At 35.3% G+C, this 24991-nt stretch overlaps 3 protein-coding genes across 4 annotated transcripts; 1 reads left to right on the top strand and 2 right to left on the bottom strand.

The window, feature by feature from the left end:
• Nucleotides 1-862: 862 nt before the first annotated feature.
• Nucleotides 863-12236, bottom strand: si:ch211-207e14.4 (interleukin-17 receptor D). 2 transcript variants are annotated; one of them, XM_051880078.1, is made up of 12 exons: nucleotides 11646-12236; nucleotides 10825-10909; nucleotides 8767-8925; nucleotides 8572-8690; nucleotides 7739-7862; nucleotides 5389-5427; nucleotides 5156-5301; nucleotides 4937-5011; nucleotides 4632-4698; nucleotides 4218-4367; nucleotides 3844-4016; nucleotides 863-2792 (listed from the first exon to the last, which is right to left on the bottom strand). In XM_051880078.1, exons 1-12 carry the CDS (start codon nucleotides 11760-11762, stop codon nucleotides 2277-2279), a joined length of 1770 nt encoding a protein of 589 aa, XP_051736038.1. In that variant the 5' UTR covers nucleotides 11763-12236; the 3' UTR covers nucleotides 863-2276. The 2 variants fall into 2 exon arrangements, with proteins under 2 accessions (XP_051736038.1, XP_051736039.1); XM_051880079.1 differs by lacking the exon at nucleotides 4632-4698 and having other exon boundaries at nucleotides 4957-5011.
• Nucleotides 12237-12375: 139 nt separating this feature from the next.
• On the bottom strand, nucleotides 12376-18801 carry fam50a (family with sequence similarity 50 member A). The gene is made up of 13 exons (XM_051880080.1): nucleotides 18545-18801; nucleotides 17662-17746; nucleotides 17286-17385; nucleotides 16943-17067; nucleotides 16432-16508; nucleotides 14999-15065; nucleotides 14691-14752; nucleotides 14489-14565; nucleotides 14135-14189; nucleotides 13727-13775; nucleotides 13483-13553; nucleotides 13024-13134; nucleotides 12376-12710 (listed from the first exon to the last, which is right to left on the bottom strand). The coding sequence occupies exons 1-13, from the start codon at nucleotides 18653-18655 to the stop codon at nucleotides 12702-12704; spliced, it is 999 nt and encodes a 332-aa protein (XP_051736040.1). The 5' UTR covers nucleotides 18656-18801; the 3' UTR covers nucleotides 12376-12701.
• A 663-nt stretch (nucleotides 18802-19464) lies between these two features.
• tmed4 (transmembrane p24 trafficking protein 4) lies at nucleotides 19465-24305 on the top strand. The gene is made up of 5 exons (XM_051880081.1): nucleotides 19465-19675; nucleotides 20151-20251; nucleotides 20376-20501; nucleotides 22482-22628; nucleotides 23004-24305. Exons 1-5 carry the CDS (start codon nucleotides 19531-19533, stop codon nucleotides 23151-23153), a joined length of 669 nt encoding a protein of 222 aa, XP_051736041.1. The 5' UTR covers nucleotides 19465-19530; the 3' UTR covers nucleotides 23154-24305.
• The last annotated feature ends 686 nt before the right edge of the window (nucleotides 24306-24991 follow it).

Below are 24991 nucleotides of genomic sequence, written 5' to 3'. Positions count from 1 at the left end.
CTCAGCAATGGTGTTGACTTATGAATTTGCACATGGTTTGTCTTAAAGCATATTAAAAACACCACATAGACATATAAACAACATTAAAAACTTTAAACCATCCTAAGATGGTCTAGGCTAGGAGACCAGATAAGACCAGCAAATCATCTTAAACAGTTTTTAACGGTCTTTTGGCCTGGTTTCACAGCCAGGATTAGGCCTTAGTTCAATTAGGACATTTAAGTAGCTTTTATAAACGTACCCTAGAAATATATTTTAAAGACATGTCAGTACAAGTTGCTTTTAGTTAAAACAGCTCAAACATGTATTTTAGTCTATAGGACTAGCTTAAGCCTTGTCTGTGAAACCGGGGGTTTTATGTATCAATTTAAACCATTCCAACTCCGCAGTTGTGCTTATAATGTTCTTGTAGAAATAATTTGATTATTGTTCCAATGGGATATTATGCCCATGGGAATGATTACTGGAACAGCTTAATAGAAAATATTCGCTACAAAAAAGTGCCCATAAATATTACTCCACCATTCAATTAAGGCAACAGTTTAAAAATAACATCAGTTTTTTGTGTGTAACACTAAAACTTGAACTTTTGCTCAGCTTTGTTGGCGTTGCCAATTTTCTGAACAGCTTTGGCAAGATATTACAGAATTTATTGGAGATGGAATTTATGATTGGTTTACTGTATTGTGGAAAGATGTGGCTTGAATGCCTTGCCAAGAATAAGTTTGAATTGTTGCGTCTTGTGTTTTATATTCATAAATCAAGGCTTTCTAACATGGGAATTTTGTGAGAACAGCCAGCTGTTTCAGATTGTACACCACAACAAAAACATAATTTATCAGTCAGAGAAAATACCCCTAGCTACTTACAAAATTAAAGTTTATTTGTAAAACATCATGCATTCATACATTTTCATAAACATTTTATGTAGGAGTTAATGCATTAGCTTATATTCTAAAAACAGAGATATGTAACTCACTGAGACATAGGTATTTTTAATAGTGGCTGAATTAAAGATTATGCATTATAAAAAATATTAAAAAGCCTTGCATTATTATAATGTAAGACCATGTACTGACCGTTAGAGGCATTTTGTCAAAATTTAGTAATTTCCCTTCATGTTATACACACACAGACTGTTGCAAAAATAACACAATGTTGAGAAATTGGCCTTGCAAACAATATAATAAGGTAATAATTAAAAATAACACTTCAGGTAAACAAATTACACAATTTCATTCATTCACTACAATAAATCAAGTGTCCTCGTGAACATTTTCAATCATTTTGTTCCCCATTTAGAATGACTATAATGGAAGTGCATGCAAATACTAGGAATATCCACTGTAACATGATGTTTATCATTCATGAACTTAAGCAGGAACTACACAAATATGCCAAAATTAATACACATTTCCATGAAAAATCACTCATAGCATTCCGCAGCCTCAATATACTTCAGGTTCCCTCTAATTTGTTTCTAAGATGCAACTAAAGTAGATGGTGCTTGTCTATACAAAACTCCTGTGGGTTCTGTAGGTGGTTGCTAAGGTGTTCTGAATGTTGTTATGTGGTTACTAGGGTATTCTGCATGCCTAATGATATTCAGGTCTCTAAATATGGCTCAGATCTCACTTTCACTGTATGTTGTTTATTTTTTTCTACTCATTATATTACTGCGCTGCACTAGATTATTTGTTTATATATATAAAAATCAAATCAATTTATTTATCAATTTTTTTATTCAGTAATTTTTTATTTATATTTTAACATTTTTACACTGACCCCTCTAGCACTCTCTTGCGAATTTCGTAATTTCGTACAATGTATGTGTAATGTCGTTCAATGAAAGCAGCTCAAACACTTATTTTTTTATTTTTTGCTTTGTCCACAAGATGGCAACACTGGCCTGTACCATTGTTTCACAGTCAGAAAAGAGACAGAGGAGACAGAACAACAATCAACATCCATGTTGACGATTGCTTGGGTTCTTCTCAATACTCAAAATGATGCTTCCTCATTTCCTCATTCCTTCATCCTCCAGCCCTGGAAACCGATCAAGCCATCTTGAAGGGCATCTGAGAGTGAGGAAGCTTCCAGAGAAGTCATGAGCGAAGATACACCTCCTTTTTAGGGTCGCATCTTGTGACATTATGTCCTGTTTTTGGTTCGTTTACATGTCTTTGGTCCATGTTGCGTTTATATTTCTGTTGAACTGCACCAGAGTTGCACACTTTGGGGTGTGACTGCATTAATCAATGCAATTCTTAAGATCCTTATGAAATGATTGGAATTCCTACATGTTCCTCTTCAGTCGGCTCCTCAGAAAACTGTGCCTTGGCCTCCTGGATGGCTAGCTGTAGTGCAGCCCCAGCTGGGAGTTTACAGTATCCGCTTTCAGAAATGTTCTCCACCTCTAAGTAAACTCCAGGCTTCTGCAAAGCCACTCCGTGAAGATGAGAGAAGAGCAAAGGTAAGTCTTTAGTCAGGGTGTATCTTGAAGCGAGACTTAGTGCTGCTGGGATATCAGACTCTTGTGAGTACTCAAAAATGGCCACCATGTATTTGGAGAGGTCTCGACCCAACGCTTTTGCATGACACAACTCCTCTCCGATCATGGAAACGGTAGCCAAAGCGGTGTTTTCTAGCGGTTCCTCGTCCTCAGACTGGTTCTGACGGAGACCTCGGGACCAAATGACCAGCACAAAGTCGCACTCCTTCATTCTCCTGCAATGCCACCCCATACTGCCCTCCTCCATAATGCTCAAGGCCTCCCACAAGTCTAAATGCACCTATACAGAAAAGGGAGAATTAATAATAAGGATAATTAAGAGATAGAGAGTCAAAATAACCTTGTATAGAATTAGTTTAAATAACATTTTTTTAATGTTGTTTATTTTATCTATATATATATATATATATATATATATATATTCGACTTTTTATCTCACAATTCTGACTTTTTCACAGAATTGCGAGATATAAACTCACAATTTCGAGTTATAAAGTCAGAATTGTGTGATATCAAGTCAGAATTGCGAGAAAACAGAATTGCGACTTTATATCACACAATTCTGACTTTATAACTCACAGTTCTGACTTTTTTTCTCAGAATTGCAAGATATAAACTCACAATTGCGAGTTATAAAGTCAGAATTGTGAGAAAACAGTCAGAATTGCGACTTTATATCAAACAATTCTGACTTTATAACTCACAGTTCTGAATTTTATTTTCAGAATTGTGAGATATAAACTTGCAATTGCGTGTTCTAATGTCCAATTGTGGAGAAAAGACTGACTTTTTTAGTCATGTGCATGTTATAAAGTCAGAATTGCGATAAACTTGCAATTCTGAGAAAAAAAGTCAGAATTACAAGTTTATAGCTCACTGTTCTGACTTTATAAGACGCAATTGCAAGTAAGATAAGATGCAATTGTGAGTTTACATCTCACAATTCTGAGAAAAAGTCGGAATTGAGAGTTATAAAGTCAGAATTGCGTGATAAAACTCGCAATTGCAATTAAAAAAAAGTCAGAATTTTAACAAGCAATTCTGACTTTATATCACAATTCTGAGAAAAAAGTAAGAATTCTGAGATAAGTCACAATTACATTTTTTATTTTTTTTATTTAGTGGCGGAAACAAGAGCTTCCATAGATGCTGATGGCCAATGTGGAGAATCTAATGACTGTGATCCATGGATCTTTGTACATACATTCCTATGAATTAAAAAAAAAAGTCTTAAACAAAAAAGTTTCATGACCCTGATGGATGGAAAAAAACAAGTCTTTTAAAATAATATTCTCAGCATGCTTTGTCTGATTTAATCCTAATACACTTACTTGAGTAGCCAAGTGCTTTTGCAGAAAAGCAGCAAGTTGCAACACGACTCTGACGTGGGCAGGACCATCATTGCTCGAGTAGCAAATCAAGAGGCGAGGGGGACGGGTGGTTTTATCCAGCAAAACACACTGTCCTTCACCCAGCTTTTTGTCGTAGTACTGTTCGATGATTTCTGACAAATAGGAAACATGATTGCCCATTAGTACAAAAGAACATGTACATCTTAGTTGGCATTCTCAAAAACACCGCGTAAACTTCCAAAATTCATTTATAGCCCTGCTTTGAAAACAAAATATTCAATATGGCTAAATAACAGTTTTGTCAATGACCAGTAGGCTATGTCAATGAAGTATGTCACTTATAAAACTCAAACCTGGTCTCATTTTGGTCTGGACTTTTTTCTTCTTCAGTCTTTTCTTGTAGACCACAGTGAAGATGAGCACTGCGGTAGAAGCAAGCAGGATTCCCATGGGCAAGAGCACCATCAGTAAAGGGCTTTCTGTGAAACGGGGCGTCGGTGGCTCTGATTGTGAGAGAGGACAAGAACCAAACCAATTATGATATTGAAGTCTTAGATAATGTAATAGTTTCAGTGGGCGTTGCCTCTTTAAAAGCTGCCTGGTATGTTGTCCCACATACACGCTGAAGGCAAAGCATTGAACACATATCACATTTGTGTTCAATGACGAGGATGTAAAAACATGTTATGCATGAACAGTAAACTAACATGTCCTTATCAGTTTTAAGCTGAACGAGTGATCATTTTTGACTGACAGTTTAACTTTACCTTCAGAGCTATGTTTAACTACAACAACAAATGTTTTCCTGACTGCATCCATGACATCAGCAGCAATCTGGAGGGGAGAAAAGTATAAAAAAAACTACATGTGATAAATAAGGCAAAAATGTGTATTGGGAAATGTCTGCAATAAAAAAAAAAATATTTAGAAAGTGACAGCAAATATTTGTAGAAACGTGTTGGAAGACTTCGATTCGCATGAATGGTTGTGTGAATCATCATGAATCATTGACAGTTTCATACAGTCAGCTAAACTAACACACACCCATTTAATCTGAAGAATGAAGACTCACCTCACAGGTGTAATTTGTACCTGCTTGGAGATTCTGCAAACGGAATGTGTGATGTGTCTTGTTGAGACTGAAATCCTAGAAATCATCAAACATTATTCTGATTTAATAATTATCACGTAAACATCTGAGAAACTGTATTTCATTTTAAATTTTTATTTTTAATTCTAATTCTTTGTTATAATTGTTTTATTTATGAATTTTTTTTTTTTAAAAACCCACCGGTGTGATGCTTGTGTAATTTCGTAGCCCACCACCGAAACATGATGAAAAATACTGTCGGACTTCAAAGTTCTCAGGTGCAAGGTTAAAGGTCACATAAACATCCTGGTTCTCCTGTTGGACCTTAACGTATCTGGGATACCAGTCTATAATGAATGACAGGACATACATGTGAGGACTATGTGCCATGATCAACAGAAACACCGAAGACATGTGATGGCTACAACACTCACCTTTCTTACACTTTTCAAGTCCATTTTTTTCAGGACATGCTGAAAACACACAGAAGCATTTGTCAAGTTGATAGCATTTGTCAACCGAATCTCTAAATGTGCGGTGGCACAAGTTGTCAGCATTGTTAATCATAGGTGTAATTTGTGGATGGGACGGGTGGGACATGTCCCCAACACTTTTTGCCAGGGTCGATATATTATCCCCTCCGCTTTTTGAAACATCTCACTGCACATATGCACCTAATGCAAATGAAACATCTTCAGTTGGCTAGCAGAGTATTCATTTCATTCATTTGACTATAAGAGGAAATCTGGCACTGGAATGTATCATGCTGAGTGTTTGTTGCCAGTGTTATCAGTGGAAGAAGGCAACAGTGTTCTCTTGGAGCTCACGTACAGTCTTCACACAGTGCTTCAATCTATTACAAAACAAAATACACACAAACGTGTCCCTGCTCTTCATATACAATCACTGATGAACATCTTTGGTTTGAACGAAGGAAAAAAATAAACTATAGGAGGGTGGATTCGAACCCAGAACCTCTGACACGCTTAACAAAAGTTCTACCACCAGACCATGAGGGAACATAACTATTAATTGCGGATCTATATATTATTCATTGACATGAAGAATTTAGGGACCAACAAATATATTGTATTATAGTAGATGTCAAACACCGTGTCTACACCAGACACGACCTTTGTCGCGTTGCATCGCACTGCAACACCTAATAGATATCTACACAGAATGCTACAAACCGACCGTTCAATAGGGTCTGGCTGCAGACTTAAAGGGTTAGTTCACCCAAAAATGAAAATTCTGTCATTTATTACTCACCTTCATGCCGTTCCACACCCGTAAGACCTTCGTTAATCTTCGGAACACAAATTGAGATTTTTTTGTTGAAATCCGATGGCTCCGTAAGGCCTACATAGGGAGCAATGACATTTCCTCTCTCAAGATCCACAAAGGTACTAAAAAATATTTAAATCAGTTCATGTAAGTACAGTGGTTCAATATTAATATTATAAAGTGATGAGAATATTTTTGGTGTGCCAAAAAAAACAAAATAACAACTTATATAGTGATGGCCGATTTCAAAACACTGTTTCAGGAAACTTCAGAGCATAATGAATCAGCGTGTCAAATCAGCGGTTCGGAGTGCCAAAGTCACGTGATTTCAGCAGTTTGGCGGTTTGACACGATCCGAATCATGATTCGACATGCTGATGCATTATGCTTTGAAGCTTCCTGAAGCAGTGTTTTGAAATCGGCCATCACTAAATAAGTCGTTATTTTGTTTTTTTTGGCGCACCAAAAATATTCTTGTCGCTTTATAATATTAATATTGAACCACTGTACTCACATGAACTGATTTAAATATGTTTTTAGTACATTAGTGGATCTTGAGAGAGGAAATGTCATTGCTCCCTATGTAGGCCTCACTGAGCCATCGGATTTCAACAAAAATATTTCAATTTGTGTTCCGAAGATTAACGAAGGTCTTACGGGTGTGGAACGGCATGAGAGTGAGTAATAAATTACATTATTTTCATTTTTGGGTGAACTAACCCTTTAAGAGGCGAGTGGAGCTCCACTCTCGAACAGGAAATACGTCACCTCCACTAGTGGAGCTAGGCCACTGGGTATGCGTACATCAATATTGCGTCATTTAATTACTGTATTTGCTTTATTGTAAGGGTAGGTTTAGGGTTGGGGTAGGTGTAGACGTTAGTAAAACACAATCTGATAAGTAGTAATTTTATTAATTGTTATGCTGAGACAAAATTATTCAAGTGGAGGTGACGTATTTCCTATTCGAGAGTAGAGCTCCACTCGCCCATGGTCTGCAGCCAGACCGTTACAAGGCAAGTCATTTCACTCGGCGGCCATCTTTGAAATGCCTCTCTGGCATGCAAGTGCAGCTGGGGAAACAAATTCTCCAAAGCTGGTTGCCAAGATTTCGATTAAATTTCATATTTGAAATCACCAATGAAACAACTGTCTCATAGATTTTGTTTCTAAACACTCGAATCATGACAACAACAACAACAAAAAAACGTTAAATGTGTTATTCTAGTCTTTGGTTGCAAAGCATTTGGACTATGTCAGAAATAGAACGGGGAATCCATTTACTGTCGGGAATTTGTTGTGTCACGTCGCGCCACATCCAGTGTAGACAATATCACTGATTATAATGGGTTCTATATTGTCTTTTGACGCGTCGAACGCATCGCGCGAGTCAGGTGTAGACACGGTGTTGGGATAAAACTATCACATTCACAAGATGACTTCTATGTCAATAAATTAAACTTAATTATCAAACTAATTAAAGAGGGAAACACTTACTGCGTGTGAAAAACTGTTTCTTCTGATAGAACTGGTCCCACCGCTCGGGGACGGGCAGTGCCATGACAGTCACGACATACTCGCTATCCAGAAGTAGATTCGTGAAGGGATCCGAGTGATACAACTGTAAAAAACAAAAACAAACATCAAGGAAATACCTTACATGATCTCATGACTTCAGGAAGTAGTACACAGTAATTAAATGTTATATAAATACTAAATATAGATGTTGATCGTTCACCCAAAAATGAAAACACTGTCATCATTTACTCACCCTCATGTCATTCCAAAGACTGCCTTTGCAACTTGATCTTTGATGCTTCAAAAAGTTCATAAAGAGATTGGAAATCTAATCCATATGAATGGAGCGGTTTAGTCTAAATTTTCTGAAGAGACTTGATCGCTTTTTATCATGAACAGATTTAATTTAGGCTTTTATTCACATATAAACCTTGATCAGCGAACATAAACAGACGCACAAGAACCTCTTCTGGAAGCTCAAGCGTGTGTGTTAAAATTTGGACTAAACCGGTCGATTCATATGGATTCGTTTTCCGATCTCTTCAATCAATTTGCAAAAGCAGTCCATGGACGGACAGAATGCTATCAGATTTCATCAGAAAAGATCTTCATTTGTGTTCCAAAGATGAACGAAAGCCTTGCGGGTTTGGAACGACATGAGGGTGAGTAAATGATGACTTACCCTGTAAGATGCTATAGGCCTTATTTTTTCTTACAGTTTGATATTACACTATTTTAAACAAGAATAAAATGACATTGGATGCTACCTAATTTGTAGGGATTTTTTTTATTTATTTATTTTTTTTACATACCCTCTGGGCATGTGCAGGGGTGAGGGACAGATTGCTACCCATGAGAAAGAGCTGACACGAGACCTGAGATCCACCGAGAGCCTGAAGGATTACTTGAAATCCACGTAAGTATGCAATACCTGTGTACATCAATCAAATAATTAGACAGACAGACAGACAGACAGATAGATAGACAGACAGACAGACGATCATTACCATATTGGCTTGGGTTCCATGACACAGTAATGGCATCATATGTTGGATCTTTATCGGCTTCAAACTCAATGTAAATATTGCGTGGTGCGTGAACATAATGCTGGCAGGTTTCTGGAGTTTCCTGGCCTAGAAAAGAGTGACAAGGCCAAGGTACACAACCTGGCAGAGGAAAGGAGTTACCATACAATATAACACCAAAATGTACTATCTTAATGAGCTCTTCATGCCAGAACTGATAGTTAAAATAGTTTCCATTACACATGAGATACACGGTTGAAAGCTAGAGAACTTGGAGATGACGTAAAGTTAAAAACAGCCGCAAACAAGAGAAAGGCTCTTTGATATACATAACACATAAAATCCGAACAAGCTAGTCTTGAAAAGCAGCTGAAAATGGAAATCATACATATACAGATTATAGTTTGGTTCAAGCAAAGCCAAATATGAGTGATTCCTGGAAGCGCTGCAAACAATTATAGTGCAAAACGGCTTGTATTGTTTAGTGAAATTACAGAAACAACTGGACGTAGAAATCCAACAAAAGAGAGTAATGATCCTACATCACGCGACCTGAAATGTGATTGCTACAATGATTGTGCTGTCACAAATAAAGATGTCAGTCATCCTTTTGGAATGTCTGCACTGATTACCGTGAAAGGGAAAATTCAAACATTTCTCCGAATGTTGCTGTGGATGGATTACAAAATGTATTTTTACTGGCTGCAAAAAGTACACTACCAGTCAAAAGTATGGAAACATACTTATTACAATTTAAAATTATGGTTTTCTATTTTAATATACTTTATTTCTGTGATGCAAAGCTGAATTTTCAGCATCATTACTCCAGTCTTCAGTGTCACACGATCCTTCAGAAATCATTCTAATATGCTGATTTATTATCAATTTTGGAAACAGTTGTGCTGCTTAATATTATTTTATAACCTGTGATACTTTTTCAGGATTCTTTGATGAATAAAAAATTAAAAAATATCAGCATTTATTTAAAATAGAAATCTTTTGTAACACTACCGTTCAAAAGTTTGGGGTCAGTAATTTTTTTTCTTTCTTTTTTTTTGAAAGAAATGAATACTTTTATTCAGCACGGATGTGTTAAATTGATAAAAAGTGATAGAAAAGATTTATATTTTGAATAAATTCTGTACTTTTTAACCATTTATTCATCAATGAATCCTGAAAAAAGTATCACAGGTTCCAAAAAAATATTAAGCAACACAACTGTTTTCAACATTGATAATAACTGAGTATCAAATCAGCATATTACAATGATTTCTGAAGGATCGTGTGACACTGAAGACTGGAGTAATGATGCTGAAAATTCAGCTTTGCATCACAGAAATAAATTATATTTTAAAGTATATTAAAATAGAAAACCATAATTTTAAATTGTAATAATATTTCACAATATTATTGTTTTTTCTGTATTCATTATGAAATAAATTCAGCCTTAATGAGCATAAGAGACTTCGTTCAAAAACATAAAAAATAGTAATGTTTCCAAACTTTTGACTGGTAGTGTAAATTAATGTCAGTTTGTTTGCTTTGCTGGTTCAGTTCTGATTCATTTAAATGAAAATGCATAAATAAACAAACAAAAATGATGGACATCAGAAAGAAATTACACATTTAAAAGACTAAATAAAAATGCATATGAAAGTAAAACCATTTAATTGTAGCCAGTTAAGCATTAGTTAAGTAATTTTTCCCTTGGTGTTTGACGCTTAAACTTTGTAAACTTTTTTTTTCCAGCATAAAACTCATCAGCAGTTGATTTTAGTTGTTTATAGACTCATCAACTACGTCCCAGTCAAGTATGTCCATTTTGAGAGGTGGTTTATCTAAAAAATTTTACATTAAAATCAATTTCACTGGCTGAAAGTGATGCCTTCAATCCTACTTAGTGATCAAATGAGTTATAAAGCTTAATTTCATCAACTCCTTGAACCTTTACAAAGAATATTGGGTTTTGGCAGAGCTGGTTTATGTTGTGTTATTACATCTATAGGGGTGCTGGATATATACAATAAAAAAATTACTTACTTCCAAAAGGGCTGGAGGAGGGAATACTGGGAAATATCTGCACATCGTCTGCTGTGATTCTGCAATATTCACATCTCGGGTCTCCCTGAAAGTACATATTGTCCGAAAAAAAAAAAAAGAAGAAGAAAAAAAAAAAAAAAAAAGGAAACTATGAAATATGACAGATCCCGCACCATTTCTAGGCTAATCAAATGTGAGACACTGAGCTTGTGAGTTCCTTTGTACAAAAGGCCAGATTTGTTGCTTTCAACTTTTCACTTAAATTCTTATGCTGATAATATAATTTTCAATTTAAAAAACAGAGTGGACTTAACTGTACGTTCAAATACCATGATTCAAGCTATAATCAAACTAAATAAAGCTGAAAAATACTGAGAAGAATAAAACCCCACAAATGTTCTTCATGTACTGTACCTGACCTGAAGCAACCAGAAAAACCAGATACAGAAGAAAGGCTAAAAATCTTCAAGGAGCATGAGAAAGAATCAAAGCAGCAAAAAAGGAAACCACAGACACAGATTAAGATCAGTCTGTGAGAGTGAGTTTGAGGGGTTAAAGTGTAAAAGTATTGACTTTTATACAATTCAGCATAGTTAGTATACTCGCATGAATTTCAGTAATGGCAAAAAACAACAACATATTTAACGAATTTGATCAATTTAATTAGTGACCCAGAAATCTTACTTTTTTTTAATCTTCAAATACATATACATACTCAAATACATATATGTGAATCTAATATTACAAACTTAATAAAAACAGCACCACTATTTCCTTAAATGTTGATACAGCCAGCTGGAACCCAAAGTATGAAGTCTTACCTGGCGGATGCATTCAAGCGTACAACTCTGAGGTCTGTAAGATGTTCGTTCACCGTAAGCGCCGAGGGACAAACTGACCAGCAGGAGTACATCCAGAGTCAGTGTGGGTGGCCACATCCCGCTCCCTTTACCTGCCTAAAGAACACTGAAAACTATCTTCAAACCCCAACACAGCTATGTCCTCGAAGCAGATAAGCCATTTCAGGTCTCTTGAAGAACTACAGATCAGTTGTGTTTAAGCAGAGGGGGTGGAATGGGAGGGGAGGAGGTAGGCAAAGGGTTGGGAATGAAAACAAGAGCAGCTGAGGGAGTGGTGGCCTAGGGGGAAATTGTAGAGCTGCAGAGGCTGTCAAAATCTATTTGCTGTGCCGCCAGGTATGCTTAACCTGATTTACTGTTTGAAGCTGGCCTTTCAGCTTAAAACTGTGCAACTGGAATAATGATATATATATATCACATATTCCTGCAGGACTAACCAGCCAATGGCCAAAAACAACATTCTGCATCTGTGAAAATAAGATTGGCGTTCCACTAAATCCCCAACGCACCATGAGAGATTGATAGCCTGTGGTTTTTATACAACTGTACTACCTTGCGTTTGATTTTCAACAGGGGTGGTTTTATTCCAGGAGACTACAAATCTTTCAAAACGTGAACAACAACAACAATCTTAAAAAGTGCCTGTAGTAGCGATGGAGCAATCATGAAATGAGTCAGAAGGAAAACATGCAAAGGTACATAAATGAGGAGTTTATTTTTGAATAGGATTCAAGAGAACAGACTCTATTTACAATCAAGACGACGAACATCAGTTGTGTTAGCAAAAAGATGTCAAGTCAGGTTAGTTGTGTGCAAGATCCGACTATGAGCGTATGACAAAGAATGGCCTCGGTTTAGGCCTCATGTTCACCTATTTACAATGATAAGTTGGGTGCAAACAGTTATAGATGCTCAAAAATGCTACGCAAGATGAAGCATTTTGCTGCCTGGTGTCAATAAAACCATCAAAACATCAAGATGGTTCCGGAACTCTGTAGGTCTCGTGGATTTGGCATCTCACCGAATCTGAAAAACAATGGAAAACAATCCATAAACACGCTATGAATTCAACCAAAAGCACGTTTCTTAACCACAGTAGAACCACATTGCCATGATTTACTTGTACTGACATCTTGTTTTCATCTATTGAAAAAGTTTTTAGCTAGTCTTGGAACACATTGGTTTTGGTTAGGATTATGTTACATCAAGATCACAGAGCTTCTTTCATATGGTTCTACTAAACATGTGACTGCAGGAAATTTTAGAGACTTTCACCCAACCCTGACCATTTCAGTGTCAAGACATTTAACAAAAGGTCTTTAGTGGATGATATACTCACTGTGTACTTGTCCCATTTTTTTTCGGGGTCGTAAGGCTCCCAACGGCTGGCAGGGAAGATGTGTTTGTTTTTTTCATACCAGCTCCTCAGCACGACTTTCCCTGCGTGAGACTGGACAAAGAAACACAAAGAGCTTAGAGTTTAGCCAAAGCTGTGTCAAAGGTGACTGGCTTCTATGAAACTTCCAAGAATCAATGTGCATGTTTACCAAGAAGCATTGCTAAAACTATGAAAAACTCATTGCTGGTTGTGCAAGGTTTGTGGCATCAAATCTCTGAAAGACTCTTAGTTGTTCAAGACACTTAATAATGTGTAAAATAAAAACATATCGTGGAGCACATGAGAAATATATCTAATTTCACATTCACTTGCCCCAAAAACATCACATGGTCATTTTATATGTAAATTTGTGTGGTTCTTGCCCAGAATATGGACCAGACATTATGCTGACATTATTACCTCATCTTTCTCAACTGTAGCATCGTTCACCAGCCGAATGTCATCGTGCACATCAAAATTGAAAAGGGGCCCTGAAGAAAAAATTGAAGGTCTCAATTCAGCACCAAAAACAGCAGGCTAATGCTAAATATAATCAGTATTATCTTCATATTATAAAACATCAGAGCAGAGTCATGTGTGAAATAATACAGAAGCCACATGGGAACCTGTTAAACTAAATGTGATAGAGGAAGTAGGAACTTACCACTTTTGCCTCTTGCTTTTGTCACAATGAAATCATAGAAACTGTGGTGCTGAAAGAAAAGTAGATTTTTAATAATTGAGAGATCTGTTTTGAAAGGGAAAATGAACTACAAAATGTGATTTATTACCATCTGTCTTCACAATCAGGAAAATACTTACTAAAATGTCCTTAAAACATTGTAAAGCAGTTTACGTTGTAAAACTTGTACATGTGCTTGTCACAAATTCTGAAATGTAAGCGATGTACAGGCTTGTACAGAATAAAAGTGCATTGTAAACAATGACACATTTAAAAGAGACCTAACTGGTCTTACAAATGAGATGACTTATAAATATTAACATTTACAGGAGCACTTGAAGTTTTGATCCTTTAAAAGCATTATAGCTTTGTTGTGGAAAATGTACTCACATGTGGGATTATCAAATCCTCTTTGATGTACATTAGATGCTCCACACCTGCTGATCTGAAAAACACAAACAGGCTTTAATATTATCTCAGTTAAGACAAAAGGTCTGTAACATAAGAAGCCCTCACCGCTCAAAGAGCTGTCTGGATTTTATCCACTGAGTTTTTATTTAATACAGTGATATTCTGTGGAAAACCAGAACTAAATCCTGAAGAAAACCACCATGTTTTTGTAAATGTGTGTGTGTATAAACATATATAGATTTTAAGAAACTTTAACTGATTCTAACTTGACTAACTCTTGTGTAGTAAATCTAAGAAAGTGTTTTTATAGCAGGTGACAACAAACGCATTTACCTCAGCTCGCTGAAGTCTTTTCTCAAAACTTCCAGGGCCCTTTGGAGAAACTGCTGAATTGTGTTGCCTTTCTTCATCTACATGAGCACATGACACACAAAAACTGAGTGGAGCACATTTTTACAATATAGAACATGTAACAATGTAACATTTTGGGCATGTAGTTTTCTTAAATTAGAAAATCTGATAACCTGCTCTGTACCTTGACAGTTTTTCGATGGCCTGAGCCATCCCAGTAACTGAAAGTGATTTCAATTTCTTCACCTAAAGAAAGAAAGAAAGAAAGAAAGAAAGATAGAAAGAAAGAAAGAAAGGAGAACAGGTTGAAGAACAGGTTTGTAGCACAAAAGATCAAAACAAAAACGCATGCCTCTTTAAGCAGCTGGTTGCATGCTACTGTATGACTAGACAAGTTTAAATAAAAATGAATGAATGAATAAGTCTATAGATTCAACTGCACTCTTGGCCAGGTTCAGTGAAATCAAACAAAAGATAATCTTCATATCTCACTTTTGATCTTCTCTTGTTTTCTTTCCCACTCCTGTCTGAGCTCCTCTCTTAAACGATTCTCTTCTTCCTGGAACACATTTTACTCACAATTACACATACAAAACAGTATTCAGAAGCTTTTCGGTATGTTTTTCTGAAAAAAACTTTATTTTTCAAATGCATATAGCTGCTAAATGTAACTTTTGCCAACTTCAGAGTGCACTAACATATAGACATGGACTACAAGCTACAAGTCTTTAAAACTGGTCTTTAAAACAGACAGCATGATGTGATTGCAAAATAAATTATTTCAACATTTTTATTTTTGAGGCAGTTGACGGCATATCAAAGAAGCTCATATGTGACCCTGGACCACAAAACCAGTCATAAGTCGCATGGGTATATTTGTAGCAATAGCCAACAATACATTGAATGGGTCAAAATGATCAAATTTTCTTTTATGCCAAATATCATTAGGATATTAAGTAAGGATCATGTTCCATGAAGATTTTTTGTAAATTTTACTACCATAAATATATCAAAAATGTATTTTTGTGAGTGGATATCCATTGCCAAGGACTTCATTTAGACAAATTTAAAGGTGATTTTCTCAATATTTTGATTTTTTTTGCACCCTCAGATCCCAGATTTCAAATAGTTGTATCTCAGCAAAATATTGTGTTAAAAACATACATCAATGAAAAGCTATTTACTCAGCTTTTAGATGATGTCGAAATCTCAATTTCAAATAATTGACCCTTATGACTGGTTTTGTGGTCCAGGGTCACATATATGCTGCTCATACAGTATACACACATACATAGAGCACTAATTCCTGTCAAGGATCATCAAGTCACTTATTATAAAAGCTTGTGTTTTTAACTTCTGAAAACAAGCCAAAGCTTTTAAATAAAACTGTTGATAGGCATATATAAAATATATAGGTCATATACCCACAGTATAAAAGCAAACAAAACCTTCGTGACAAATTATAGGCAATTTGTCAGATCTAAGGATCTTAACAGTCAAAACGTCTCAATGAAAACTGCCTGGAAATGAGCCAAAGCACACACATGAACACACACACACACAAAAAAAAAAAAAATCACATCAACAAAACCATAATTCTTGTGGCAGTTGAAAAATTGACAGTGGTGCGCAGCTTTGTGATAAAAGATGATGTCTCAATGTGTGCTGACTATCCCTCCCTGAGTGACGTTTCTGCAAACGCTGCATTCATTTTATTTGATGCAGAGCCCAGAAGAGGCTTGTGTTAACCCAACAGCCTTGTAAAACTGTATTCAGACTTCTAATAAGAGGCATTAGGAACAGTCACGCTTTGGCACTAAATGCATTTTATGCTATTTTTTTTGCTCTCATCTGTTAGTTGAATATAAACGAGGTGGGCATGTGTCAACAGAGCATCAAGAGCAGGAAATGTTTTTTTTAATTACCTCTCTGTCCCTATCTGGCAGGAAACTGGTGTCCACATCTGGGTTTTTCCCTAGTTTTTTCTTTTTTACAGGTATGCCTGTTAAAGAAAATGATAAATAAATAAATTAATTAATTAATTAATTAATTAAAAAAAAAAATCACAATTTTATTAGTTAAAAAATAAAATAACATTTACAAAAATAATTTTATTTTACAATAAAAACAATAAAAAAAACGAAATAAATGAAAATTAAACTTGCACTGAATAACTATTAAAATGCACTTTTACTTAGTAGTAGAACTTTAAAATGCTGGTTATAAATTAAGAATTTAAGACTGAATTTGCAGAATTTTACACAATTTCTGTGCTGATTTTAGTCTATGCAGAATGCATTTAAACATGGTAAACATGGTACTGGTACTTGAACATGGTACTCAGCTCTTATGGATAGCTTATTGAAACATTTAATAAAAAGGTTGTGTAGAAATTTGTTCCACTTATGTGGAAAAGTGCCAAGTAAAATGCCATACATATCTCCTCCTCAATTTCCTCTTCCTCCTCTTCTTCTTCGCCTTCATCGGGATTGAAGGATAAACTGGCGATCTTCCTTTTCTGCTCTTCCTTTCTTTTCTTCTCCTTCTGCTTCTCCAATTTCCTACAAGAACAAACCAAACATGAAGCTTTAAAATCAAACTTCACACAGGTTTTAAGGGAAAAAAGAAACAAAGAAAAGCAGGATGGCACAATGCAGGAACCTACAACAACCTAGTCTTAAAATCTTAAAAGATGGTTAAAAAAATAATAATTCATTCATATTGAGAAAATGACACCAAGCAGGAGAGAAGCAACTTCAAATAACTGAAAAGGTCTTACAGCTGTAGCTCTTTTGATTGCTCCTTCTTGGCGAGCTGTTTTTCTCGTTCTTTGACCAGAGCTTCCTGCTTCGCTTTCATGTCATTAAGAGTCACCAGACCTGCAGAGAACAACAACATCCTCCACTCACAAACTGACTTAATACTGTAGGCTTAAATTAAATAATTACGAAGGACACTACATTATGGATAGGGTTGCCAATTTCAGATGAGACAACTAACAAAAGTAAAGCATTTTGCAGTCTTATGACAATCAAATGACATCTATAGTCATAACAAGAATCTCTAACCCTTTCTGATCAACAACAAGCTGCCTCACTGAGAAAAAAAAAAACTCACTACAGAAGTATTTCTGAACCATAATAATGCTCACTTACCGACAGTGCTGGACTTGAGCTCTTGCTCCACAGCATCATAATGAGCAGAGAACTTTTTATCAATGTTGGACTTCACCATGTTGTCCTAGAAAGAAGAAAGTGAAGTTCAATTAGGAGAGATGTTTTACATAAAGTATAAGCTGTGTAGAGTTATTTGAGCTGCATATGAAGATTGTTGTGATGATTGTTTATAACAATAATACAGTATTCATTAAAAAAAAAACAATCATTATAGTTATATGACGCTTAAAGATCAGTAGTTTACATACTGTTGTCCCAAAACAGTATCTAATGCTTTATCATTTAAAACATGCTTGAAAGGCATTTTAAAAATGTGTCTTTAAAATAAATAATATTTTGCTATACAATGGTATGTCATACTTTTTAAGCATGGGGTAAAAAATGAGTGGAAAAAGTGTCCAATATTTTGGGGGCACCGTATATACAAAAACGTGAACAAATATAAATATAATTTTACAAGTAAATAATTTTACTGAATTTATGAAGATTCATACCTTCCTCTACATAGTAATAGGCTACTATTTCAATATGTGGTTTTTACATTAACCATGGTAATGAGGAGCCAATCAAGTTTTTACCTATGTTTACCTTAACATACATATATACCACACTAATGAAGTTATTATAAACTGTCTTCTGTATTCTAAGCCTTCTCATGTGACTTTATATTGTCTAAAAGGGGCAAGATGCATAACCATCATAGTCTGGATTATAAAAAAAAAAAAAAGTACTATCCTATCTGAATACTATATACATTTCATCACACTTTTGAGCTAGCGGCTATTTATTGGAGGCATATAGTCAGGACAGGTTGAATGGCCAGTGTGTTTACATGTTGTGCTTGTTATTCGGGCTCACTTGCCTCTGCTATCTTCTGTTTGAGCTGCTCGAGCTGTTCTCGCTCTCTTTCTCTCTTCTTCATGAGCTGCATCGCTCTCCCCGCTTCACTCGCCGCTCCTTTATATTGCGCCATTGCAGCTCTTTTACAAGATATTCAGAAAAAGAAATAAAAACACTGAAAAAGCTAGAGAACTACTGAATTTAGTCAATAAACAAACGAGAAACTTCTCGACTAAAGCAAGAGGTTGTGGGTAATTTACCAGTACTGCTTCCGGTTGATGCGCGTGAATTCCAAAGTAAAAGTCTATCCATGACGCTTGCCTAAAAACATACATAAAAATACCTTTATTAGCAATGCATTGACTATGATTATTATTATTATTATTATTTCTGTTGATGATAACAATTATGTTTATTTTTTTTGTATAGCGCGTTTCACGATACATATCGTTTCAAAGCAGCTTTACAAAGAATGCATGTCAACGTTACAATTTGGAGAATGCAGTTAGCTAATAATGTAATAATTTAGGCAATTTAATTTACAATCACTGTTAGCAGTTTAATTGAAGGTAGAAGCAATGAGCTCCTGGAAATAATGTATTACATATTAACAATAATAGTTGTATTATATTTTATTTTATGTTTGATTGTATGTTCATATTAAAGGTATTTCATTTATATTTTAATTTTTAATGTACAAATAACTTTTTAAATAGTATCATAACGTATTACATAGAAATTTAACAATAAGTATACAAAGGAGTTTTTTTTTTTTTAAAATTTTCCAAAAAAATCTTATTAGTCTTAATTATCTATTATTTTGATTTGTTTAATTAATAAATAAATTGTTAAATTAATTTTTTTAGATTCTTTCTTCAGACAAACTTCTAAGCTGCTCGTGAATATGGGCGGACTTTAATAAACAAAGGTCCGTGAAAGAATAGAGTGAGAAGAATCGAGTGATTCTGCAATCGATTCGCAGCCCTGGATTGAGTGAGGGTGATTTGGATGGAGATGAAGGCGGTGGTGTCCTGTTCCGGGCTTTTGCTTCTATTTGCGTGGCTTTCTCCAAGCCAAGCCCTTTATTTCCACATCGGAGAGACGGAGAAGAAATGTTTTATAGAAGAAATACCCGATGAAACCATGGTGATCGGTACGTCCATTGTCCAATCGTCTCTCTGTGATCGGTTAGCTTTGTCGGCTAGCTGATTCAACCATCTGGATTTATCAGTAGAATAATTAACTTTTTGTCTTATTTAACACACTCAACCTGAAGACAGCTGATATGAAATCAGATGTGAGGTATGGATCTTATTATCTGCATACATCTGTCCAAATAAAGGAGGGCTTTGAGTAGATCAGGATGTGGCAGGTGCAGCATCCTGCTTAAGTACCTGAGATACAGGTGCAACCAGTTCTTTCCTGCCAGCAGCTACTGCCTGGATTAATCTCTTGTTTATAGTAATCAGAAATAACAGTTATGATGTCAGGAGATAATGCATGTATATTTGAATTATAATATCTATACTGTATAGTGAAATATCAGATCCTGTTAATCTAATTATGTTTGTCAGTTTTTAATGGTGCAAATGAACAGACTGTGTTGAGTTTTATTTGTGTCTTTTTAGGAAGATACAAAACACAGCTGTGGGACAAACAGGCTGGCTCTTTCCTCCCGTCCACCCCTGGTTTAGGCATGCATGTGGAAATCAAAGATCCTGATGCCAAGGTAGCCTGTTTTTGATTTTACTCTACATTCCAAACATGTCTGCTGTATAACAATGAAACGGGTTATATCTGGCGATTTTACAAAAATGTAGATGTCATTATACATCTTTCTCTGTTTATTTCAGATCATTCTGTCCCGTCAGTATGGATCAGATGGACGTTTCACCTTCACGTCCCACACCCCAGGCGAGCATCAGATCTGCCTCCACTCCAACTCCACCAAGATGGCACTGTTTGCTGGTGGAAAACTGGTATGAGTGTAAAAACCATGATGGAGCAGCAGATCAATATAGAGAACAGATTAAGTGCTGCACATTGTCATAGTTTCAGTCCAGGGTCCTCATTATGCATTTTTCAATAATAAGCTGTCCAATATGCAATCTCTACATTTAAAGGGATAGTTCACCCAAAAATGAATTGTTTTTAATTACTCACTCTCATGTCGTTCTACACCCGTAAGACCTTCGTTCATCTTCGGAACACAAATTAAGATATTTTTGATAAAATCCGATGGCTCAGTGAGGCCTCCATTGCCAGCAAGTTAATTTACACTTTCAAATGCCCAGAAAGCTACTAAAGACATATTTAAAACAGTTCATGTGACTACAGTGGTTCAACCTTAATGTTATGAAGCGACGAGAATAATTTTTGTGCACCAAAAGAACAAAATAACGACTTTATTCAACAATATCTAGTGATGGGTGATTTCAAAACACTGCTTCATGAAGCTTCAAAGCTTTATGAATCTTTTGTTTCGAATCAGTAGTTCGGGGCATGTATCAAACTGCCAAAGTCACGCCCCCCAGTGGTGAAGCATTGAAATTTTGAAACACTTATGACGTAACGAAGCCTCATTTACTAAAATCACATGACTTTGGCAGTTTGATACGTGATCTGAACCACTGATTCAAAACAAAAGATTTGAAGCTTCATGAAGCAGTGTTTTGAAGTCGCCCATCACTAGATATAAAGTCGTTATTTTGTATTTTTGGCGCACAAAAAGTATTCTCGTCGCTTCATAACATTAAGGTTGAACCACTGTAGTCACATGAACTGTTTTAAATACGTCTTTAGTAGCTTTCTGGGCATTTGAAAGTGTAAATTAACTTGCTGTCAATGGAGGCCTCACTGAGCCATCGGATTTTATCAAAAATATCTTAATTTGTGTTCTGAAGATGAACGAAGGTTTTACGTGTGTGGAACGACATGAGGGTGAGTAATTAATAACAGAATTTTCTTTTTTGGGTGAACTAACCCTTTAATAAATTACATCTGCCAATATTTATATGTTAAATACAGTGTTATTTTAGTATTATTTATATACTATTATAGTATTTATTCATATTTTGAATGTTTAATGAATAATTTTGAGTTATAAGCTGTCCAATATGCAATCTCTATAATAAATTACATTAGGTAATAGTTGCATGTCAAATACAGTGTTGTTTTAGTATTATTTATATACTATTATAAATATTTTTTATATTTTAATAATTTGTATATTTTTAGTATGTTCTAGTTTTAGTAATTTTGTTACGTACTTTTGTCATTATTTTAGTATATTATATTATAGTTTTGTTTTTAAATATTTCTATTTAGCTTTAATTTATTTTTATTTCCGCTTTAGTCATTTTAGTACTTCAATTAAATTATTTTTTTTTCAGTTCAGTTTCAGTTGTAATTTTTTTGTTTTTAATATTTCTGTTTTATTTTATTTCAGCTTTGGTTCAGTTAAGAAAATGATTTAGAATAGTTTTAGTTAACAATAACAACACTGGTCAAATATATTATAAATATGGCTCATTTTTGAAATTACCTATAGATTAGTGGTGTCAAAAGTCTCGACCGCGATACCAAGTCGGTACTGAAATTTTAAAAATGTGACGCAGGCCTGCTTTCAAACGCTCCCGTATGTATCTGTGTAAGCGCTCGGTGAAGAGCGTCATTGATGTCTATTTACATGTTTTTGAAGAGTTGATCATTGTAGCTAATCACAGACATATCTGATGAGCGCATGAACACAATGACCAATCAGAGGTGTTTACGAATCCACTCAACAGTGCTCAAAGCATCACATTTTTAAAATTTCAGTACCGACTTGGTATCGCTGTCGGTACTTTTGACAACACTACTATAGATATGAGAAAAAGACAATTACCATATTCATTTCAATATAATACAATATAACTGAAGATAAAGATGATGAAACCTTATATCTTGCTGTCTTACAGAGAGTCCACTTGGAGATTCAGGTTGGTGAACACACCAACAACTACCCTGAAATCGCAGCTAAAGACAAACTGACCGAGCTGCAGCTGAGGGTCCGACAGCTCCTGGACCAGGTGGAACAGATCCAGAAAGAGCAAAACTACCAGCGGGTGAGTCTGAACTGCAGAAACCAGTTTTAGTTTATGGTACAGTAGGGTCCTGTTGGCTGACTGGCCATTTAAACGTATATTTTCACAATCGCTGAAAGCAGGTACCTGCTCAAGATGTTTAACTTTATTTTGGACGAGAACTAAACAGGGGCGTGCTTCCCAAAGCCAACTATGGTCGCAATTACCGTCGTTACCAACACATGAACTTGGCTAACGATGCTTTTGGGAAACACTGTAAAAAACAAAAAAAAACAAAACTGTAATAGTATCTCAATTATACCAAAACAGCACTGGTATCTAGTTGTCACTGTTATATCATACAGCCTCCATATGTGTTGTATTGTAGTCACAATAAGTTGTTTTTCTTTTCCACAGTACCGTGAGGAGCGTTTCCGTATGACGAGCGAGAGCACGAACCAGCGCGTTCTGTGGTGGTCTATCGCTCAGACCATCATCCTTATCATCACTGGCATCTGGCAAATGAGACATCTCAAGAGCTTCTTCGAGGCCAAAAAGCTGGTGTGAAAATCAGAAAGCATTACAAAGACAATAACCCAAGTAACATTTATTGCCATTTTGTATCTCAAGCATGGAAATACTCAGTGCTTTATTTCAATATTTTGTTTTTAAATTCAGTTTGTTTCAACATTATCTTCAGCAGATACATTTAGACACAATGAGCTTTGAATGAAGTCTTAAACACGCAGAATATTAACCACCCTTAATTCTGCTCTATACCTGATACTCATTTATCAGAAATTAATCAATCATAAATGTCTAGAATGTTGTTCAAGAGTTCATATTACTAAAAAGTGTGATATGAAAATGTTATGCTTTTAAAGTGATAATCATTATGGGTGCATGGAAACTACTGTTGACTTTAAGGTCGCATTACTGATACATGTGAAGAATTAAGCCAGCTAATCATTTAAGCATTTTTAATATGTATATATTGAGGTATATTGAAGATTTGTGGCTTTGTTTTAATGTTCTGTCTGTCTTGGGCTCTAAACACCCTCAAATTGGTTTGATGTTCATGATCTTGAGGGGAAATGATTCAAGCAAATTGATTGTAGCTTGCATAGTAGCTGTTTAGACCAAAAAGTAAATCCATATTTTAGGGATTTTCTTTCTTTTAGTGATTTACAAAATGTGATTTTTTTTTTTTTTTTTTTGTTCTCAGTGTTCTGTTTCATGCTTTATTTATTCACTGCATTGACCAGATTTAAAATATAATTCCAATAGAAACAATGAGCAGGAATGTCTGTAATTTAATGAAAACTTTTGGTTTTCTGGGTTCTTTTTCAATTTCAATACTATATGTTGTTTATAGGATTTTTGGAAATTTTTGTACTGGCTTCTTACAAGTACCAATTTATAAAAATGCTGGTTTGCATGACACACAATGGCAAAATCCTCCATGTAATGTGAAAAGTTGAAGGTTATTTATTGGTTAACGCAGCTCTGTATTCTCAAGTGTCATTCAAGCTTTGTAATAAACTATACATATGTGCACATAGTGTGCATGCACATACTTAACTGTATGCACATACTTAACTGTATGCTTGGTATTCCGTTAAAACTCATTGTTTGACATGCCATTCATAAACATTGTCTTTGTTTCTATTTTAGTTGGGTTTTTAATGTTTTTTGAATTAAAGGTTTTAAATTGACAAATATTGTTGGTCTTCATGAATGAGTAGCATAATGCATTTCACTTATGATAGGATAAAATATATATTTTATATATAAATATACATACACTACCACTTAAAATGTTTGTGTCAGTAAGATATTTAAAGGGTTAGTTCACCCAAAAATGAAAATAATGTCATTAATTACTCACCCTCATGTCGTTCTACACCCGTAAGACCTTCGCTCAACTTCGGAACACAAAATAAGATATTGTTGATTAAATCCGATGGCTCAGTGAGGCCTCTATAGAGAGCAAAGCCATTTAAACTCCCAAGGTCCATAAAGGTACTAAAAACATATTTGAAACAGTTCATGTGAGTTCAGTGGTTCTATCTTAATATTATAAAGCGACAAGAATACTTTTTGTGCGCCAAAAAAAACAAAAAAAAACTTTTCAACAATAAATATATAGGCCGATTTCAAAACACTGCTTCGGAGCTTTACGAATCGAATCAGTGAATCGGAGCGCCAAAGTCACGTGATTTCAGCAGTTTAGCCGGTTGATAGGAGATCCGAATCACTAATTCAAACAAAAGATTCATAAAGCTTCATGAAGCAGCGTTTTGAAATCTGCCCATATAGATATTGCTGAAAAGCCGTTATTTTGTTTTTCTGGCGCACAAAAAGTATTCTTGTCGCTTTATAATATTAAGATAGAACCACTGAAC

The sequence above is a fragment of the Ctenopharyngodon idella genome, chromosome 22 (assembly GCF_019924925.1).
Source record: "Ctenopharyngodon idella isolate HZGC_01 chromosome 22, HZGC01, whole genome shotgun sequence".
Taxonomy (NCBI): Eukaryota; Metazoa; Chordata; class Actinopteri; order Cypriniformes; family Xenocyprididae; genus Ctenopharyngodon; species Ctenopharyngodon idella.
This window is presented reverse-complemented; position numbering and strand designations above follow the sequence as displayed.

What these genes read in the sequence shown, in the direction of transcription:
- tmed4 (XM_051880081.1), top strand. Translation starts at nt 19,531, where the DNA reads ATGGAGATGAAGGCGGTGGTGTCCTGTTCCGGGCTTTTGCTTCTATTT. An exon ending in TCAAAGATCCTGATGCCAAG is followed by an intron (nt 20,252 to 20,375) that starts GTAGCCTGTTTT and finishes TGTTTATTTCAG; the next exon opens with ATCATTCTGTCCCGTCAGTA. An exon ending in AAGAGCAAAACTACCAGCGG is followed by an intron (nt 22,629 to 23,003) that starts GTGAGTCTGAAC and finishes TCTTTTCCACAG; the next exon opens with TACCGTGAGGAGCGTTTCCG.
- si:ch211-207e14.4 (XM_051880078.1), bottom strand. Translation starts at nt 11,762, where the DNA reads ATGTGGCCACCCACACTGACTCTGGATGTACTCCTGCTGGTCAGTTTG. An exon ending in ACTTGAAAAGTGTAAGAAAG is followed by an intron (nt 5,302 to 5,388) that starts GTGAGTGTTGTA and finishes CATTCATTATAG; the next exon opens with ACTGGTATCCCAGATACGTT. An exon ending in AGTTAAACATAGCTCTGAAG is followed by an intron (nt 4,368 to 4,631) that starts GTAAAGTTAAAC and finishes TCTCACAATCAG; the next exon opens with AGCCACCGACGCCCCGTTTC.
- fam50a (XM_051880080.1), bottom strand. Translation starts at nt 18,655, where the DNA reads ATGGCGCAATATAAAGGAGCGGCGAGTGAAGCGGGGAGAGCGATGCAG. An exon ending in TCAAACAGAAGATAGCAGAG is followed by an intron (nt 17,747 to 18,544) that starts GCAAGTGAGCCC and finishes TCTTCTTTCTAG; the next exon opens with GACAACATGGTGAAGTCCAA. An exon ending in AAAAGCAAGAGGCAAAAGTG is followed by an intron (nt 13,554 to 13,726) that starts GTAAGTTCCTAC and finishes TTTTTTCTTCAG; the next exon opens with GGCCCCTTTTCAATTTTGAT.